Raw genomic sequence first — 20,728 nt, 5'->3', positions numbered from 1 at the left:
GTTTTTTTGAAAGAGTGCTTTGGAGCGAGAGTGTGTTGGAGATAGAGTATGGTGAAGAGAGATTGGGTGGAAGAGAGTGTGAGAGAGTGTGTGGGAAGAGAGTGTGTGGGAAGAGAGTGTGTGGGGAAGAGAGTGTGTGGGGAAGAGAGTGTGTTGGGAAGAGAGTGTGTGGGGAAGAGAGTGTGTGTTGTACTTATTAACATACCTCGGATATTGTCCCCGATATGCTCATTAATGTCCGTAATTTGGCTTCTCTTATTGTTTTAATAGGTGATACTGGTGGAGCTGGTGGTTCTAGTATGTTTTTTGCTTCTTGTAGAATTTCACTTGTAAGCGTTAAAGGTATCATCCTTGATATTTTTGTATGTTTGGTTAATAGTACAACATAGTTCTTTGCCAGGAAATTCCTTATAATAATTCCATGTCCTTGTTTGGTTTAATTGTAAAAATCGGCATTATAGCATGTGGTTTTAATAAAACCACTTTCATCTGCTAGGGCAAGGTGGTATAAGGTTTTGTCTTCTTTTTTAGCATTTTTGTAGTTTGTTTTTGGAGAACATGTTACAATATTTGCTCTTATTGCCTTCTGAAAAGGTTTGCTCTCATCTTGTTTTCCCATCTTAATTACTTGTATAGAAATCATCTGAAATGAGAATAAACTGTGAGTATACATTTTGGATATAACTGGTGAAAACATTTTACCTTATCCTAAATTAACATATTACATTTTACAACAGGCTTATTAAATAGAGAGAGTTATGTAGTGAGAGAGAGTGAGATAGAGAGTGAGGTAGTGAGAGACAGAGAGAGTGAGGTATTGAAAGAGTGAGATAGTGATGTTGAGGAATGTTGTGAGGTAGTGAGATAGAAACAGAGATTGATGTTTTGAGTTAGTGAGATAGAGAGAGAGTGAGTTAGTGAAATAGAGAGGGTAAGTTATTTAGTGTGATAGAGAGATTGAGAGAGTGAGGAAGTGAGATAGAGAGAGAGTGATGTAGTGAGGTAGTGAGAGAGTATGTTAGTGAGTGAGTGATGTAGTAATCTTTTGCGAGAGTGAGCCGTGATATAGTGAGATAGTGAGAGTAAGATAGTGAGATAGAAATAGATTGAGTATTGTAGTGAGAGAGAGAGAGTGATGTAGTCAGTTAGAGAGTGAATCTGTGAGGTAGTGTGTTAGAGAGTGATGTAGTGAGAGAGTGAGGTATGTAGAGACATTTATTTAATGAGGTATTGAGAGAGATAGTTAGTGATGTAGTGTTATTGTGATGCTGTTATTTCGAGAGAGTTGAGTAGTGAGGTAGAGAGTGAGTTAGAGAGAGTGATTGAGTTAGTGAGACAGAAGTAGTGAAGTAGTGTGAGAGACAGTGATGTAGTGAGAGTGAGTTAGTGAGAGAGAGTGATGTAGTGATAGAGAGAGTTAGGGAGAGAGAGAGTGAGGTAGTGAAAGAGAGAGAGCCAACCACACACACATACAGACCCATACACACAGAGCCACACACACACAGAAAGTGTATCACTTAGACATACATACAGAGCCACACATACTGAGACAGCCATGCACACAGAGAGCTATCAACACAGATATACAGGGCTACAGACATACACATAGAGAGCCACTGACGTACACACATATAGAGTCACCTAACACATATACTGAGCCAGCCACATAAAGATAGCGAGTCACCCATACACACATATATACAACATGCTTATTAAATTGCTACCCATAAGGCTTTGTGATCACTATAATATGACTCTAATATACCATAGTGGCTTAAGTTTACATTACTATAGATATGATCTAAAGTAGATTTGTAGTCAGTTGTATATTCTGATATTTTCTGCTCACATTTGAATTCGTTTAGCATATATTGTAGCAGTAGGTCAGCATTTTGTGATGATTGTGTTAAATCTATGTTGAAGTCACCCATTATGCAGTAATTATAATTAGGGTAAAAGTTCAATATTGTACTTAAAACTTGTAATAGTGTTTGTATCTTTACATGTGGTGGTTTGTATAGTATAACAAACAAGTAGTTGCAATTATTAAGCTGCAGAGTAAAATGTAGAATGTCAATTCCGTGTTGGGTTTCATATATAGGAATTAAGAGAATATTTTTTCTGTAGTAAATTGCTATCCCATGGTTTGTTACTTGATGGTGGAATCTATCAAATATTAATAGATGGTACTGTTCTATTAAGAAAGTATTGCTATTTGCTGTTCTAGTAGTGTTTATTTCAGTGAAGCATAGAATATCTGCATTCATTATATTTGTGTCTGCTTTTATAGCTGTGTAATTCTTTTGCAGTGAACGTATATTTTGTACTATAACATTACACATTTGGCTGTAGTTACATAATTGTGGTACAGATATTTGTAATTGCATATCTGTCCTTAATCTTGTCATTTCGTCATGTACTTTAGCATGTACAGCTATTTTGTCTGGGTTAAAGTTTTTAATATATATGTTAGCTAATGATTTGGCTCTGCTTAAAGCCACATAATGCAAATGATGTACTTTGCTATTGTTAAAGTGGATGTAAAGTGGTTCAATAGTTTCTCCTTGTGTTCTATGTATAGTATGTGCAGATGATTGTCGTAGGGGAAATTGTTTGCGTATAATTGTTATAATTTTTTTTGTAAATTGGAAATGCCACGATACAATATTAGTGCTATATATGTGTTTATTTTCTTGCCTTGTATATTTACCAACATTTTCATTATCAAAATGAATCCATATAATATATGGGGTGTTATTTATAGTTTCTACAAATTCAACTATGCCTGTAGCACCATTTGTTAAGCCATCATTAACATTAATATTGTTAGTAAGATCATATCTTAATTTTAAGGCAATATGGACAATGAATGGCAGGCCCATTGTTTTTGTTGAGTCTGTAGGTAATTGAGTTAGGATTTTTTTTTAACTATTTCAGTTAAGTCAGATGCAACAGTATCTACTGCTGTGGCTGTGTAAACAGGGTATTGTATTATATGTTGCAATAAAACTGCACTATTAATGCTATTAACTTCATTGTTAGTTCCCATAATATAATGGATAGTTTTGATAATGTTTTCTGGTGGTTCTAATTCTCGTGTTTGTATCTGTATTATATCTTCATTAGTTTGTTTTCCTATCTGTTTAGTAGTTCAGCAAATGGTAAGTCGTTGAGCTGTCTCATAATTTTAGTTAACTCAAATAACTTAAAATGTTCTTGCCATAGATTAGTACTTAATGGTTTGTATGAAGATCTCGAGTTTTCAAATATGTCGGGGTCAAATACTGGCTTTAATTGATAAAAATCTCCAAATTGCTAAAATTGATACACCACCAAAAGGGAGGTTAGACATTTTTATTTCTTGTAGTCTATTATGTATAAAATTGAATATATTTGCCCCTACCATTGAGATCTCATCAATTATTAATAATTTAAGATGCATTGATTGGTTTTGTAGTATGCTCCTGTTCTCATGAGTTAGTGGTTTGTAATTCAGTGTTTGCGAAACAGGTAGTTTAAAAGTACTATGAAGTGTTTTACCATGAATGTTATGTGCTGCTTTGCCCATTGGAGCTGTAAGCAATACATATATGTTGTCAGGATTTTCTCCTGCTTTAGTATTGTAGTATCGTAGTAATGTTTGGTAAAGTGCTGTAATGAGGAAGCTTTTACCTACTCCAGCACCACCTGTACAAAATGTGTAGCAGGGTGTTTCTTTTGTTTTTATCCAATGTAAGTGATGGTATATAAAGTTAAGTTGTTCATTGGTAAGATTTTGCATTATACTGTTATATTGGTCATCTGGTATTAAATTATTTGTTAGTGCTTCTTCAATACTTGTACTTCTAATGCCTAAATCGAATGATAAGTCATATATTATTTGTTCATTAGCTTGTACCTCTGGACATATGTTGTCATCATTTTCTATTTCTGTTGGAGGTATAAGTAATGGGTCTAATGTACTGTTTTCATTTTCGTTTGTTGTTAGTGTTTTATTATATTCATTATGATAAAAGTCAACTGTACTTTGAATTTCTAGATAGCGTTCATAATATGTTTCTTTATGACCAATTATTTGATGTTCAACTCTCCATGGGTAATAAAGCATTATCAATTCTCTATAATAATTTTCTGAGTCATTGTTTTTGTTAAATCTACAATAGCGAATTATTTTTTGCGTTTTGTATAGTCTACTTCTATTGCTTCATTTTGCAGATTAATCTCAAGTTCTTCCTCATCTGAGCTATAAAAGTTATTTTCTGCGAGAAAATTTTCATGGTCTGTTTTTTTTTTTCCTTTCCTATTTTTTTTTTTACATCATACATAGATGCATAGTCAGCTAATGTACATGTTTCTAATATTTCTGGGCGTTTGCTGTACTTTACTATAATATTTTCATATTGTATGTTATTCGAAGTATCTGGCAATAAATTTATAGTCTCAATGTCTTTTAATAAGTATGTACGCTTTTCTTGTGGGCTTGTATTAATGAATACAAAAGATCTAGAACTTTTCCGTAAAGGAATTTGAAGTATAAGATAGGCAGCTTCTTGTGCACTTATTTCGGTACAGTTTAAGAATTTGTTACCTATATGCTTAAGTTGTTCTTTTATACTTGGATTGTTATATACTTCTTTTGCAGCTTGTGCAATTAATCTGCTCATTCCACGTTGAGATTTACTAATATATGAAACTATATATACAGCACAGGCATATGCATCTAAGATGTATTGTATATCTATGTTTGCTTGCCATGCTTGTAAAATTGTAGGATTGTAGTTATTAATAAAGCATTCAGCTGGTGTTCTTTGTAGAAAAATAGTTTTCTTTTCAATTATAGACTGTATACATTTAAGATACTGTTTTAAATCTAGTTGCATTGAATCTAAAAAGTGACTGAAAGAGTAAGTTTGGAGTTCTTGTGTGTTCATAGTTAGATGTATTAGTTCAATTTGCTGAAGGAGTTCTTGATCTTTTTTGTCTAGCTCTAATTGTTCTAAAATATAAGTTTCTGGCATTGGATATTTTGGGTACTGATATTTGCATGTTCTTTTATGTTTAATACGACAATTTTTTGTATGCCTGTGCCTTTGAATTTGTGATGTAGTGAGATAGAGAGTGAAGTAGGGAGATAGAGAGTAAAGTCGTGAGAGAGTGAGGTAGTGATAGATAGTGATGTAATGAGGTATTGAGAGAGAGAGCGTTAGTGAATTAGTGAGATAGTGATGTTATGAGATAGAGAGAGTGGTGTAGTGATGTATATAGAGTTAGGTGACCGTCCTGAGCTCTTCAGAAGCGGTCGCTCCTCACGCTGCTCCCTGCTCTGATTGTGGTATTGTAGCGCTATACTGCCAGACTGCTCTTTTCTAGCTCGCATTGCTCCTGCAATTATTAGTGCCTGATTGCTGATGATATTTGTATCGTAGCGCTATATTGCTAAAGTGCGCATTCATTATCATTCAATTGTGCTTTGCTGCCTTTGCCTGATTAATTCATTTGTGACTGATTGTGCCGGTGCCACTGCCCATTTCATAGCCATTATTATAGTTGTGCCCCAATCTCGTCCTGTTTGGCTTTTGGCTTGCTGCCATTTTGTTGTTTGTTGTTGTGCCTCCCTGCCCGGCTCTCCACCCCGCTCCCGCCTCCCAGCTGCTCCTCCCGCGCTCCGCCCCCTCCACTATCCACATTTGACAGACGCATTTGCCTGCAGCGTTAACGCGCAGCGGACGCACCCCATGCGCGCCGAAGGTGCGCCAAAGGTAAGCCCGTCTACGCCCGTCCGCGCCTGGACCGCACCCAGCGCCAGACCCCCTGGCCCCCGCAAATTCCACTCCACCCGCATAACGTACGACGCCGCATCCCTCTCAGCTTTTAACCCCGGCCGGCTCCCATACTGCTACCGAGCCACCCCAAGGCACACCCATGGACCTTTCCCCTGCCACTCCTGCAAGTTCGACTGCATCAGGCCTCACACCAAATCCACTGACCCCAAACAGAGCCACGACACTAACCACCTGAAGTGCATCCTGCTCAACACCCACTCGGTCCACAGACACGCCAGCGAACTTTGGAACCTACTAGACACCACATCGCCGGACGTCGCCTTCCTTACAGAAGCTTGGATGAACGCCTCATCAACACCCGACATCGCCATAGCCATCCCGGACGCCTACAAGAACATCCGAAAGGACTGCATCAACCAAACAGGAGGAGGCATCGCCATCGTCCATAAGAACACCATTCGCATCACGACCAGCTCCGATGACTACCTCACAACCGCCGAACACCTTCACTTCCAGATTCACACCGACCCTAAAACAACACTCAGAGGCACCCTCATCTACAGACCACCCGGACCCCGCACACAATTCAGCGAAGACATCACTGACTTCATCAGCCCACACGCCCTCCCCTCCGAGGACTACATTCTACTGGGAGACCTCAAATTCCACCTGGAAAAGAAAAACAACAGCAACACCACCACCCTTCTGGACAACCTCGCCAATCTCGGACTCTAACAACTTGTGGACACCCCCACCCACTATGCCGGGCACACGCTCGACCCAATCTTCACCTCCAGCAAGCACATCTCCTTTAATCACACCACAGCTCTCCATTGGACGGACCACAGTTGCGTTCACTTCAACTACAAAAAGACTACGACCCACAACCACCCACAACCAATTCCCCGGAGAAACTGGAACAAAATTACCACTGACCAGCTCTTCACATCGCTTCAACAAAACCCTCCTGCAAAATCATCGGACCCAAACCAAGCAGCCACCAACCTCACACAATGGATCACCCTCAGCGCAGACGAATTAGCACCCTTGAAAAACCATCAAATCAAGCAAGGCATCAAAAAAGCCCCCTGGTTCAATGATGACCTTAAAAAATCCAAGAAGACCTGTCGCACCTTCGAGAAAGCCTGGCGAAAAAACCCAACTGCTGACAACCTGGCCACCTTCAAGAACGCCACCCGCAAACACCACCAACTGATCCGATCCACCAAGAAATCAGCATTCAAGGATCGACTCGACAACAACGCCCCCAACAGCAAAAGAACTTTTCAACATCGTCAAAGAGTTCACCAACCCCACCGCCGGCACCAACGACATCACTCCCTCCCAAGACCTCTGCAACTCTCTAGCCTCATTCTTCCACAACAAAATTGCTGACATACATAACAGCTTTGGAGACCAGTTCACCCCACCCACCTCCGAACTAAAACCCCCTCCAACAACCTTTGCGCCTGGAACCCAATCACCACTGAAGACACCATCCGCCTGATGAAATCCATCCACTCAGGATCGCCAACCGACCCATGTCCCCACCACATTTTCAACAAAGCAGACTCCATTATCGCACCCCATCTCCGAGACGTCATCAACTGCTCCCTCAACTCCGCTACCTTCCCGGAAAGCTGGAAACATGCCGAACTCAGCGCCCTCTTGAAGAAACCCACAGCAGACCCCACTGAACTTAAGAACTACCGCCCCATTTCGCTCCTCCCATTCCCTGCCAAAGTCATTGAGAAAGCCATCAACAGTCAACTCGCCGCCTTCCACGAATCCAACAAATCCCTCGACCCTTCACAGTCCGGGTTCCGAGCCAAACACAGCACCGAGACCGCCCTCATCGCAGCAACAGACGATATTCGAACTCTACTGGACAACGGAGAAACAGCAGCCCTCATCCTACTTGACCTCTCCGCAGCCTTCGACACAGTCTGTCACAGCACCCTTATACAACGCCTCAGCAACGTCGAATACAAGGAAAAGCATTGGACTGGATCATCTCGTTCCTCACTGGAAGAACCCAGAGAGTCCGCCTCCCCCCTTTTAGATCAGAGGCCACCGAAGTCATCTGCGGCGTACCACAAGGATCCTCACTCAGCCCCACCCTCTTCAACGTATACATGAGTCCCCTCGCGCCAACACAACCTCAATATTATCTCCTACGCAGACGACACCCAGCTGATCCTCTCCCTCACCAAAGACCCAAACACCGCCAAAACCAACCTACACGAAGGGATGAAAGAAGTAGCCAAGTGGATGAAGAACAGCCGTTTAAAACTGAACTCGGACAAAACGGAAGTCCTCATCTTAGGAACGTCCCCCTCCGCCTGGGACGACTCATGGTGGCCAACGGCCCTGGGAACCGCACCCATACCAACGGACCACGCACGTAACCTGGGCTTCATCCTGGACTCTTCCCTCTCGATGACCAGACAAATCAACGCCGTCTCATCATCATGCTTCAACATCCTACTTATGCTCAAAAAAATCTTCCGTTGGATCCCCACCGAAACAAGAAAGACGGTCACCCACGCACTGGTCACAAGCCGACTGGACTACGGAAACACCCTTTACGCCGGAACCACAGCCAAACTACAAAAAAACCTCCAACGCATCCAAAACGCCTCAGCCAGACTCATCCTAGACATCCCTCGCCATGCTCACATTTCCGGTCACCTGAAAGACCTCCACTGGCTCCCCGTCAACAAGAGAATAACGTTCTGTCTCCTCACCCACGCTCACAAAGCCCTCTACGACCTGGGACCCGAATACCTCAACACTCGCCTGTCCATTTACACCCCCACCCGCCAACTACGATCGTCCAATCAAACCCTCGCCGCAATTCCACGCATCCAAAGATCCACCATGGGAGGAAGATCCTTCTCCTACCTAGCGGCCAAGACCTGGAATTCTCTCCCCACCCACCTCCGCCTTACACAGAACCACCTCTCCTTCAGAAAACAACTAAAAACTTGGATATTCAATAAGTAAAGTTCGACCCTCCCTCAAGCGCCTTGAGACCCTCTGGGTGAGTAGTGCGCTATTCAAATTCTTAACTTGAACTTGAATTTGAACTAGGTGGAGATAGTGAGTTAGTGAGAGTGAGTTAATGAGATAATGAGAGAGAGAGAGTGAGGTAGTGAGAGAGATGTAGAGAGATAGTGATGTAGTTTTAGAGAGAGAATCAACACATATACATATAGACTTAGTCACATAGAGGTAGACATACAGTATGTCAGTCACCCACACATACAGAGCCACCCAGATATACATACAGAGCTACTCACACATATATACAGAGCTATACAGATACAGAGCCACATACATATACACATACATAGCCACCCACATACTCATACAGAGCCACCCAACACACATACTGAGGCATTCACATAGACATAGAGAGTTACCCATACACATATAGAGGCACCCAAAAACACACACAGAGGCACCCACGTACCCATTAAGCTATGCATACATTGAGCTACACACACTCAAAGCCACACATACAAATAGAGCCACACAGGTACACAAGTACATATTTTTTGGTACTTACTTCTATATGTGTATTCTGAGTAGTATTCAAAAATTTTTCATTATTACATTTGTGGACGGTCAAGTGTGTCATTTTCACATAAGTTCCAAGTGTTATTGGGAATCCTGTTGCATTTCTCCACAATGTTATTTTAACAGAGTCTGTCGTGTCAATAACTGTAATAGATTTTAATTTTGTTTCTTGTCATGACACAAAAATGTTTTTAGTTTCTTCTTCCTGTCAAAGAAAAAGTAAATATTAGTATTAATTTATTTTGTATATATAGTGTTAGTATAGCAGACAGAGTGCGGTGCAGACAGAGTGCGGTGCAGACAGAGTGCGGTGCAGAAAGAGTGCGGTGCAGAAAGAGTGCGGAGCAGACAGAATGCGGTGCAGAGTGCGGTGCAGACAGAATGCGGTGCAGACAGAGTGCGGTGCAGACAGAGTGCGGTGCAGACAGAGTGCGGTGCAGAGAGAGTGCAGTGAAGAGAGAGTGCAGTGAAGAGAGAGATTTAGTGAAGAGAGAATGTGTTGAAGACAGTGTGATGAATAGAGAGTGGGGAAGAAAGAGTGTGTTGTAGAGAGAGTGTTTGAAGAGAGAGTGTTTTCAAGAGACAGTGTTGGGAAGAGAGAGTGTTGTGATTCGAAATTGTGGTGAATAAAGTTTTTTGAAAGAGTGCGTTGGAGAGAGAGTGTGTTGGAGATAGAGTATGGTGAAGAGAGAGTGGGTGGAAGAGAGTGTGAGAGAGTGTGTGGGAAGAGAGTGTGTAGGGAAGAGAGTGTGTGGGGAAGAGAGTGTGTGGGGAAGAGAGAGATTTGGTGAAGAGAGAATGTGTTGGAGACAGTGTGGTGAATAGAGAGTGGGGAAGAAAGAGTGTGTTTTAGAGAGAGTGTTTGAAGAGAGAGTGTTTTCAAGAGACAGTGTTGGTAAGAGAGAGTGTGGTGAAGAGTGTTGTGATGCGAAATTGTGGTAAATAAAGTTTTTTTGAAAGAGTGCGTTGGAGAGAGAGTGTGTTGGAGATAGAGTGTGGTGAAGAGAGAGTGGGTTGAAGAGAGTGTGAGAGAGTGTGTGGGAAGAGAGTGTGTAGGGTAGAGAGTGTGTGGGGAAGAGAGTGTGTGGGGAAGAGAGTGTGTGGGGAAGAGTGTGTGTGGGGAAGAGAGTGTGTGGGGAAGAGAGTGTGTGGCGAAGAGAGTGTGTAGAGAGTGCAGTGAAGAGAGAGATTTGGTGAAGAGAGAATGTGTTGAAGACAGTGTGGTGAATAGAGAGTGGGGAAGAAAGAGTGTGTTGTAGAGAGAGTGTTTGAAGAGAGAGTGTTTTTAAGAGACAGTGTTGGGAAGAGAGAGTGTGGTGAAGAGTGTTGTGATGCGAAATTGTGGTGAATAGAGTTTTTTTGAAAGAGTGCTATGGAGCGAGAGTGTGTTGGAGATAGAGTATGGTGAAGAGAGATTGGGTGGAAGAGAGTGTGAGAGAGTGTGTGGGAAGAGAGTGTGTGGGAAGAGAGTGTGTGGGGAAGAGAGTGTGTAGGGAAGAGAGTGTGTGGGGAAGAGAGTGTGTGGGGAAGAGAGTGTGTGTTGTACTTATTAACATACCTCGGATATTGTCCCCGATATGCTCATTAATGTCCGTAATTTGGCTTCTCTTATTGTTTTAATAGGTGATACTGGTGGAGCTGGTGGTTCTAGTATGTTTTTTGCTTCTTGTAGAATTTCACTTGTAAGCGTTAAAGGTATCATCCTTGATATTTTTGTATGTTTGGTTAATAGTACAACATAGTTCTTTGCCAGGAAATTCCTTATAATAATTCCATGTCCTTGTTTGGTTTAATTGTAAAAATCGTCATTATAGCATGTGGTTTTAATAAAACCACTTTCATCTGCTAGGGCAAGGTGGTATAAGGTTTTGTCTTCTTTTTTAGCATTTTTGTAGTTTGTTTTTGGAGAACATGTTACAATATTTGCTCTTATTGCCTTCTGAAAAGGTTTGCTCTCATCTTGTTTTCCCATCTTAATTTCTTGTATAGAAATCATCTGAAATGAGAATAAACTGTGAGTATACATTTTGGATATAACTGGTGAAAACATTTTACCTTATCCTAAATTAACATATTACATTTTACAACAGGCTTATTAAATAGAGAGAGTTATGTAGTGAGAGAGAGTGAGATAGAGAGTGAGGTAGTGAGAGACAGAGAGAGTGAGGTATTGAAAGAGTGAGATAGTGATGTTGAGGAATGTTGTGAGGTAGTGAGATAGAAACAGAGATTGATGTTTTGAGTTAGTGAGATAGAGAGACAGCGAGTTAGTGAAATAGAGAGGGTAAGTTATTTAGTGTGATAGAGAGATTGAGAGAGTGAGGAAGTGAGATAGAGAGAGAGTGATGTAGTGAGGTAGTGAGAGAGTATGTTAGTGAGTGAGTGATGTAGTGATCTTTTGCGAGAGTGAGCCGTGATATAGTGAGATAGTGAGAGTAAGATAGTGAGATAGAAATAGATTGAGTATTGTAGTGAGAGAGAGAGAGTGATGTAGTCAGTTAGAGAGTGAATCTGTGAGGTAGTGTGTTAGAGAGTGATGTAGTGAGAGAGTGAGGTATGTAGAGACATTTATTTAATGAGGTATTGAGAGAGATAGTTAGTGATGTAGTGTTATTGTGATGCTGTTATTTAGAGAGAGTTGAGTAGTGAGGTAGAGAGTGAGTTAGAGAGAGTGATTGAGTTAGTGAGACAGAAGTAGTGAAGTAGTGTGAGAGACAGTGAGGTAGTGAGAGTGAGTTAGTGAGAGAGAGTGATGTAGTGATAGAGAGAGTTAGGGAGAGAGAGAGTGAGGTAGTGAAAGAGAGAGAGCCAACCACACACACATACAGACCCATACACACAGAGCCACACACACACAGAAAGTGTATCACTTAGACATACATACAGAGCCACACATACTGAGACAGCCATGCACACAGAGAGCTATCAACACAGATATACAGAGCTACAGACATACACATAGAGAGCCACTGACGTACACACATACAGAGTCACCTAACACATATACTGAGCCAGCCACATAAAGATAGCGAGTCACCCATACACACATATATACAACATGCTTATTAAATTGCTACCCATAAGGCTTTGTGATCACTATAATATGACTCTAATATACCATAGTGGCTTAAGTTTACATTACTATAGATATGATCTAAAGTAGATTTGTAGTCAGTTGTATATTCTGATATTTTCTGCTCACATTTGAATTCGTTTAGCATATATTGTAGCAGTAGGTCAGCATTTTGTGATGATTGTGTTAAATCTATGTTGAAGTCACCCATTATGCAGTAATTATAATTAGGGTAAAAGTTCAATATTGTACTTAAAACTTGTAATAGTGTTTGTATCTTTACATGTGGTGGTTTGTATAGTATAACAAACAAGTAGTTGCAATTATTAAGCTGCAGAGTAAAATGTAGAATGTCAATTCCGTGTTGGGTTTCATATATAGGAATTAAGAGAATATTTTTTCTGTAGTAAATTGCTATCCCATGGTTTGCTACTTGATGGTGGAATTTATCAAATATTAATAGATGGTACTGTTCTATTAAGAAAGTATTGCTATTTGCTGTTCTAGTAGTGTTTATTTCAGTGAAGCATAGAATATCTGCATTCATTATATTTGTGTCTGCTTTTATAGCTGTGTAATTCTTTTGCAGTGAACGTATATTTTGTACTATAACATTACACATTTGGCTGTAGTTACATAATTGTGGTACAGATATTTGTAATTGCATATCTGTCCTTAATCTTGTCATTTCGCCATGTACTTTAGCATGTGCAGCTATTTTGTCTGGGTTAAAGTTTTTAATATATATGTTAGCTAATGATTTGGCTCTGCTTAAAGCCACATAATGCAAATGATGTACTTTGCTATTGTTAAAGTGGATGTAAAGTGGTTCAATAGTTTCTCCTTGTGTTCTATGTATAGTACGTGCAGATGATTGTCGTAGGGGAAATTGTTTGCGTATAATTGTTATAATTTTTTTTGTAAATTGGAAATGCCGTGATACAATATTAGTGCTATATATGTGTTTATTTTCTTGCTTTGTATATTTACCAACATTTTCATTATCAAAATGAATCCATATAATATTAGGGGTGTTATTTATAGTTTCTACAAATTCAACTATGCCTGTAGCACCATTTGTTAAGCCATCATTAACATTAATATTGTTAGTAAGATCATATCTTAATTTTAAGGCAATATGGACAATGAATGGCAGGCCCATTGTTTTTGTTGAGTCTGTAGGTAATTGAGTTAGGATTTTTTTTTAACTATTTCAGTTAAGTCAGATGCAACAGTATCTACTGCTGTTGCTGTGTAAACAGGGTATTGTATTATATGTTGCAATAAAACTGCACTATTAATGCTAATAACTTCATTGTTAGTTCCCATAATATAAGGGATAGTTTTGATAATGTTTTCTGGTGGTTCTAATTCTCGTGTTTGTATCTGTATTATATCTTCATTAGTTTGTTTTCCTATCTGTTTAGTAGTTTAGCAAATGGTAAGTCATTGAGCTGTCTCATAATTTTAGTTAACTCAAATAACTTAAAATGTTCTTGCCATAGATTAGTACTTAATGGTTTGTATGAAGATCTCGAGTTTTCAAATATGTATGGGTCAAATACTGGCTTTAATTGATAAAAATCTCCAAATTGCTAAAATTGATACACCACCAAAAGGGAGGTTAGACATTTTTATTTCTTGTAGTCTATTATGTATAAAATTGAATATATTTGCCCCTACCATTGAGATCTCATCAATTATTAATAATTTAAGATGCATTAATTGGTTTTGTAGTATGCTCCTGTTCTCATGAGTTAGTGGTTTGTAATTCAGTGTTTGCGAAACAGGTATTTTAAAAGTACTATGAAGTGTTTTACCATGAATGTTATGTGCTGCTTTGCCCATTGGAGCTGTAAGCAATACATATATGTTGTCAGGATTTTCTCCTGCTTTAGTATTGTAGTATCGTAGTAATGTTTGGTAAAGTGCTGTAATGAGGAAGCTTTTACCTACTCCAGCACCACCTGTACAAAATGTGTAGCAGGGTGTTTCTTTTGTTTTTATCCAATGTAAGTGATGGTATATAAAGTTAAGTTGTTCATTGGTAAGATTTTGCATTATACTGTTATATTGGTCATCTGGTATTAAATTATTTGTTAGTGCTTCTTCAATACTTGTACTTCTAATGCCTAAATCGAATGATAAGTCATATATTATTTGTTCATTAGCTTGTACCTCTGGACATATGTTGTCATCATTTTCTATTTCTGTTGGAGGTCTAAGTAATGGGTCTAATGTACTGTTTTCATTTTCGTTTGTTGTTAGTGTTTTATTATATTCATTATGATAAAAGTCAACTGTGCTTTGAATTTTCTCTATAGCGTTCATAATATGTTTCTTTATGACCAATTATTTGATGTGCAACTCTCCATGGGTAATAAAGCATTATCAATTCTCTATAATAATTTTCTGAGTCATTGTTTTTGTTAAATCTACAATAGCGAATTATTTTTTGTGTTTTGTATAGTCTACTTCTATTGCTTCATTTTGCAGATTAATCTCAAGTTCTTCCTCATCTGAGCTATAAAAGTTATTTTCTGCGAGAACATTTTCATGGTCTGTTTCTTTTTACATACATAGATGCATAGTCAGCTAATGTACATGTTTCTAATATTTCTGGGCGTTTGCTGTACTTTACTATAATATTTTCATATTGTATGTTATTAGAAGTATCTGGCAATAAATGTATAGTCTCAATGTCTTTTAATAAGTATGTACGCTTTTCTTGTGGGCTTGTATTAATGAATACAAAAGATCTAGAACTTTTCCGTAAAGGAATTTGAAGTATAAGATAGGCAGCTTCTTGTGCACTTATTTCAGTACAGTTTAAGAATTTGTTACCTATATGCTTAAGTTGTTCTTTTATACTTGGATTGTGATATACTTCTTTTGCAGCTTGTGCAATTAATCTGCTCATTCCACGTTGAGATTTACTAATATATGAAACTATATATACAGCACAGGCATATGCATCTAAGATGTATTGTATATCTATGTTTGCTTGCCATGCTTGTAAAATTGTAGGATTGTAGTTATTAATAAAGCATTCAGCTGGTGTTATTTGTAGAAAAACAGTTTTCTTTTCAATTATAGACTGTATACATTTAAGATACTGTTTTAAATCTAGTTGCATTGAATCTAAAAACTGACTGAAAGAGTAAGTTTGGAGTTCTTGTGTGTTCATAGTTAGATGTATTAGTTCAATTTGCTGAAGGAGTTCTTGATCTTTTTTGTCTAGCTCTAATTGTTCTAAAATATAAGTTTCTGGCATTGGATATTTTGGGTACTGATATTTGCATGTTCTTTTATGTTTAATACGACAATTTTTTGTATGCCTGTGCCTTTGAATTTGTGATGTAGTGAGATAGAGAGTGAAGTAGAGAGATAGAGAGTGAAGTCGTGAGAGAGTGAGGTAGTGATAGATAGTGATGTAATGAGGTATTGAGAGAGAGAGTTAGTGAATTAGTGAGATAGTGATGTTATGAGATAGAGAGAGTGGTGTAGTGATGTATATAGAGTTAGGTGACCGTCCTGAGCTCTTCAGAAGCGGTCGCTCCTCACGCTGCTCCCTGCTCTGATTGTGGTATCGTAGCGCTATACTGCCAGACTGCTCTTTGCTAGCTCGCATTGCTCCTGCAATTATTAGTGCCTGATTGCTGATGATATTTGTATCGTAGCGCTATATTGCTAAAGTGCGCATTCATTATCATTCAATTGTGCTTTGCTGCCTTTGCCTGATTAATTCATTTGTGACTGATTGTGCCGGTGCCACTGCCCATTTCATAGCCATTATTATAGTTGTGCCCCAATCTCGTCCTGTTTGGCTTTTGGCTTGCTGCCATTTTGTTGTTTGTTGTTGTGCCTCCCTGCCCGGCTCTCCACCCCGCTCCCGCCTCCCAGCTGCTCCTCCCTCGCTCCGCCCCCTCCACTATCCACATTTGACAGACGCATTTGCGCGCAGCGTTAACGCGCAGCGGACGCGCCCCATGCGCGCCGAAGGTGCGCCAAAGGTAAGCCCATCTACGCCCGTCCGCGACTGGACCGCACCCAGCGCCAGACCCCCTGGCCCCCGGAAATTTCACTCCACCCGCATAACGTACGACGCCGCATCCCTCTCAGCTCTTAACCCCGGCCGGCTCCAATACTGCTACCGAGCCACCCCAAGACACACCCATGGACCTTTCCCCTGCCACTCCTGCAAGTTCGACTGCATCAGGCCTCACACCAAGTCCACTGACCCCAAACAGAGCCACGACACTAACCACCTGAAGTGCATCCTGCTCAACACCCACTCGGTCCACAGACACGCCATCGAACTTTGGAACCTACTAGACACCACATCGCCGGACGTCGCCTTCCTTACAGAAGCTTGGATGAACGCCTCATCAAAACCCGACATCGCCATAGCCATCCCGGACGGCTACAAGAACATCCGAAAGGACCGCATCAACCAAACAGGAGGAGGCATCGCCATCGTCCATAAGAACACCATTCGCATCACGACCAGCTCCGATGACTACCTCACAACCGCCGAACACCTTCACTTCCAGATTTACACCGACCCTAAAACAACACTCAGAGGCACCCTCATCTACAGACCACCCGGACCCCGCACACAATTCAGCGAAGACATCACTGACTTCATCAGCCCACACGCCCTCCCCTCCGAGGACTACATTCTACTGGGAGACCTCAAATTCCACCTGGAAAAGAAAAACAACAGCAACACCACCACCCTTCTGGACAACCTCACCAATCTCGGACTCAAACAACTTGTGGACACCCCCACCCACTATGCCGGGCACACGCTCGACCCAATCTTCACCTCCAGCAAGCACATCTCCTTTAATCACACCACAGCTCTCCATTGGACGGACCACAGTTGCGTTCACTTCAACTACAAAAAGACTACGACCCACAACCACCCACAACCAATTCCCCGGAGAAACTGGAACACAATTACCACTGACCAGCTCTTCACATCGCTTCAACAAAACCCTCCTGCAAAATCATCGGACCCAAACCAAGCAGCCACCAACCTCACACAATGGATCACCCTCAGCGCAGACGAATTAGCACCCTTGAAAAACCATCAAATCAAGCAAGGCATCAAAAAAGCCCCCTGGTTCAATGATGACCTTAAAAAATCCAAGAAGACCTGTCGCACCTTCGAGAAAGCCTGGCGAAAAAACCCAACCGCTGACAACCTGGCCACCTTCAAGAACGCCACCCGCAAACACCACCAACTGATCCGATCCACCAAGAAATCAGCATTCAAGGATCGACTCGACAACAACGCCCCCAACAGCAAAGAACTTTTCAACATCGTCAAAGAGTTCACCAACCCCACCGCCGGCACCAACGACATCACTCCCTCCCAAGACCTCTGCAACTCTCTAGCCTCATTCTTCCACAACAAAATTGCTGACATACATAACAGCTTTGGAGACCAGTTCACCCCACCCACCTCCGAACTAAAACCCCCCTCCAACAACCTTTGCGCCTGGAACCCAATCACCACTGAAGAAACCATCCGCCTGATGAACTCCATCCACTCAGGATCGCCAACCGACCCATGTCCCCACCACATTTTCAACAAAGCAGACTCCATTATCGCACCCCATCTCCGAGACGTCATCAACTGCTCCCTCAACTCCGCTACCTTCCCGGAAAGCTGGAAACATGCCGAACTCAGCGCCCTCTTGAAGAAACCCACAGCAGACCCCACTGAACTTAAGAACTACCGCCCCATTTTGCTCCTCCCATTCCCTGCCAAAGTCATTGAGAAAGCCATCAACAGTCAACTCGCCGCCTTCCACGAATCCAACAAATCCCTCGACCCTTCACAGTCTGGCTTCCGAGCCAAACACAGCACCGAGACCGCCCTCATCGCAGCAACAGACAATATTCGAACTCTACTGGACAACGGAGAAACAGCAGCCCTCATCCTACTTGACCTCTCCGCAGCCTTCGACACAGTCTGTCACAGCACCCTTATACAACGCCTCAGCAACGTCGAATACAAGGAAAAGCATTGGACTGGATCATCTCGTTCCTCACTGGAAGAACCCAGAGAGTCCGCCTCCCCCCTTTTAGATCAGAGGCCACCGAAGTCATCTGCGGCGTACCACAAGGATCCTCACTCAGCCCCACCCTCTTCAACGTATACATGAGTCCCCTCGCGCCAACACAACCTCAACATTATCTCCTACGCAGACGACACCCAGCTGATCCTCTCCCTCACCAAAGACCCCAACACCGCCAAAACCAACCTACACGAAGGGATGAAAGAAGTAGCCGAGTGGGTGAAGAACAGCCGTTTAAAACTGAACTCGGACAAAACGGAAGTCCTCATCTTAGGAACGTCCCCCTCCGCCTGGGACGACTCATGGTGGCCAACGGCCCTGGGAACCGCACCCATACCAACGGACCACGCACGTAACCTGGGCTTCATCCTGGACTCTTCCCTCTCGATGACCAGACAAATCAACGCCGTCTCATCATCATGCTTCAACATCCTACGTATGCTCAAAAAAATCTTCCGTTGGATCCCCACCGAAACAAGAAAGACGGTCACCCACGCACTGGTCACAAGCCGACTGGACTACGGAAACACCCTTTACGCCGGAACCACAGCCAAACTACAAAAAAACCTCCAACGCATCCAAAACGCCTCAGCCAGACTCATCCTAGACATCCCTCGCCATGCTCACATTTCCGGTCACCTGAAAGACCTCCACTGGCTCCCCGTCAACAAGAGAATAACGTTCTGTCTCCTCACCCACGCTCACAAAGCCCTCTACGACCTGGGACCCGAATACCTCAACACTCGCCTGTCCATTTACACCCCCACCCGCCAACTACGATCGTCCAATCAAGCCCTCGCCGCAATTCCACGCATCCAAAGATCCACCATGGGAGGAAGATCCTTCTCCTACCTAGCGGCCAAGACCTGGAATTCTCTCCCCACCCACCTCCGCCTTACACAGAACCACCTCTCCTTCAGAAAACAACTAAAAACTTGGATATTCAATAAGTAAAGTTCGACCCTCCCTCAAGCGCCTTGAGACCCTCTGGGTGAGTAGTGCGCTATTCAAATTCTTAACTTGAACTTGAATTTGAACTAGGTGGAGATAGTGAGTTAGTGAGAGTGAGTTAATGAGATAATGAGAGAGAGAGTGAGGTAGTGAGAGAGATGTAGAGAGATAGTGATGTAGTTTTAGAGAGAGAATCAACACATATACATATAGACTTAGTCACATAGAGGTAGACATACAGTATGTCAGTCACCCACACATACAGAGCCACCCAGATATACATACAGAGCTACTCACACATATATACAGAGCTATACAGATACAGAGCCACATACATATACACATACATAGCCACCCACATACACATACAGAGCCACCCAACACACATACTGAGGCATTCACATAGACATAGAGAGTTACCCATACACATATAGAGGCACCCAAAAACACACACAGAGGCACCCACGTACCCATTGAGCTATGCATACATTGAGCTACACACACTCAAAGCCACACATACAAATAGAGCCACACAGGTACACAAGTACATATTTTTTGGTACTTACTTCTATATGTGTATTCTGAGTAGTATTCAACATTTTTTCATTATTAAATTCGTGGACGGTCAAGTGTGTCATTTTCACATAAGTTCCAAGTGTTATTGGGAATCCTGTTGCATTTCTCCACAATGTTATTTTAACAGAGTCTTTCGTGTCAATAACTGTAATAGATTTTAATTTTGTTTCTTGTCCTGACACAAAAATGTTTTTAGTTTCTTCTTCCTGTCAAAGAAAAAGTAAATATTAGTATTAATTTATTTTGTATATATAGTGTTAGTATAGCAGACAGAGTGCGGTGCAGACAGAGTGCGGTGCAGACAGAGTGCGGTGCAGAAAGAGTGCGGTGCAGAAAGAGTGCGGAGCAGACAGAATGCGGTGCAGAGTGCGGTGCAGACAGAATGCGGTGCAGACAGAGTGCGGTGCAGACAGAGTGCGGTGCAGACAGAGTGCGGTGCAGAGAGAGTGCAGTGAAGAGAGAGTGCAGTGTGTGTTGAAGACAGTGTGATGAATAGAGAGTGGGGAAGAAAGAGTGTGTTGTAGAGAGAGTGTTTGAAGAGAGAGTGTTTTCAAGAGACAGTGTTGGGAAAAGAGAGTGTTGTGATGCGAAATTGTGGTGAATAAAGTTTTTTTGAAAGAGTGCGTTGGAGAGAGAGTGTGTTGGAGATAGAGTATGGTGAAGAGAGAGTGGGT

At 41.6% G+C, this 20,728-nt stretch overlaps 1 protein-coding gene across 1 annotated transcript in view; it reads right to left on the bottom strand.

Annotated features, from left to right (window-relative positions):
- Window positions 1-569: 569 nt before the first annotated feature.
- LOC144826331 (uncharacterized) overlaps window positions 570-20,728 on the bottom strand; it is a 30,429-nt gene continuing 10,270 nt past the window's right edge. Inside the window, exons 3-6 of the mRNA XM_078684671.1 lie at window positions 20,045-20,260; window positions 10,924-11,361; window positions 9,355-9,570; window positions 570-643 (exon numbers count right to left, since the gene is read on the bottom strand). Coding sequence (XP_078540797.1) covers window positions 11,155-11,361; window positions 20,045-20,260 — 423 coding nt within the window. The 3' untranslated portion in view covers window positions 570-643; window positions 9,355-9,570; window positions 10,924-11,154. The remainder of the gene's footprint in view (window positions 644-9,354; window positions 9,571-10,923; window positions 11,362-20,044; window positions 20,261-20,728) is intronic.

This window comes from Lissotriton helveticus, chromosome 3_2 (assembly GCF_964261635.1).
Source record: "Lissotriton helveticus chromosome 3_2, aLisHel1.1, whole genome shotgun sequence".
NCBI classification, from domain to species: Eukaryota; Metazoa; Chordata; class Amphibia; order Caudata; family Salamandridae; genus Lissotriton; species Lissotriton helveticus.
Note: the sequence above shows the minus strand (reverse complement) of the source record. Positions and strands in the feature narration are given on the sequence as shown.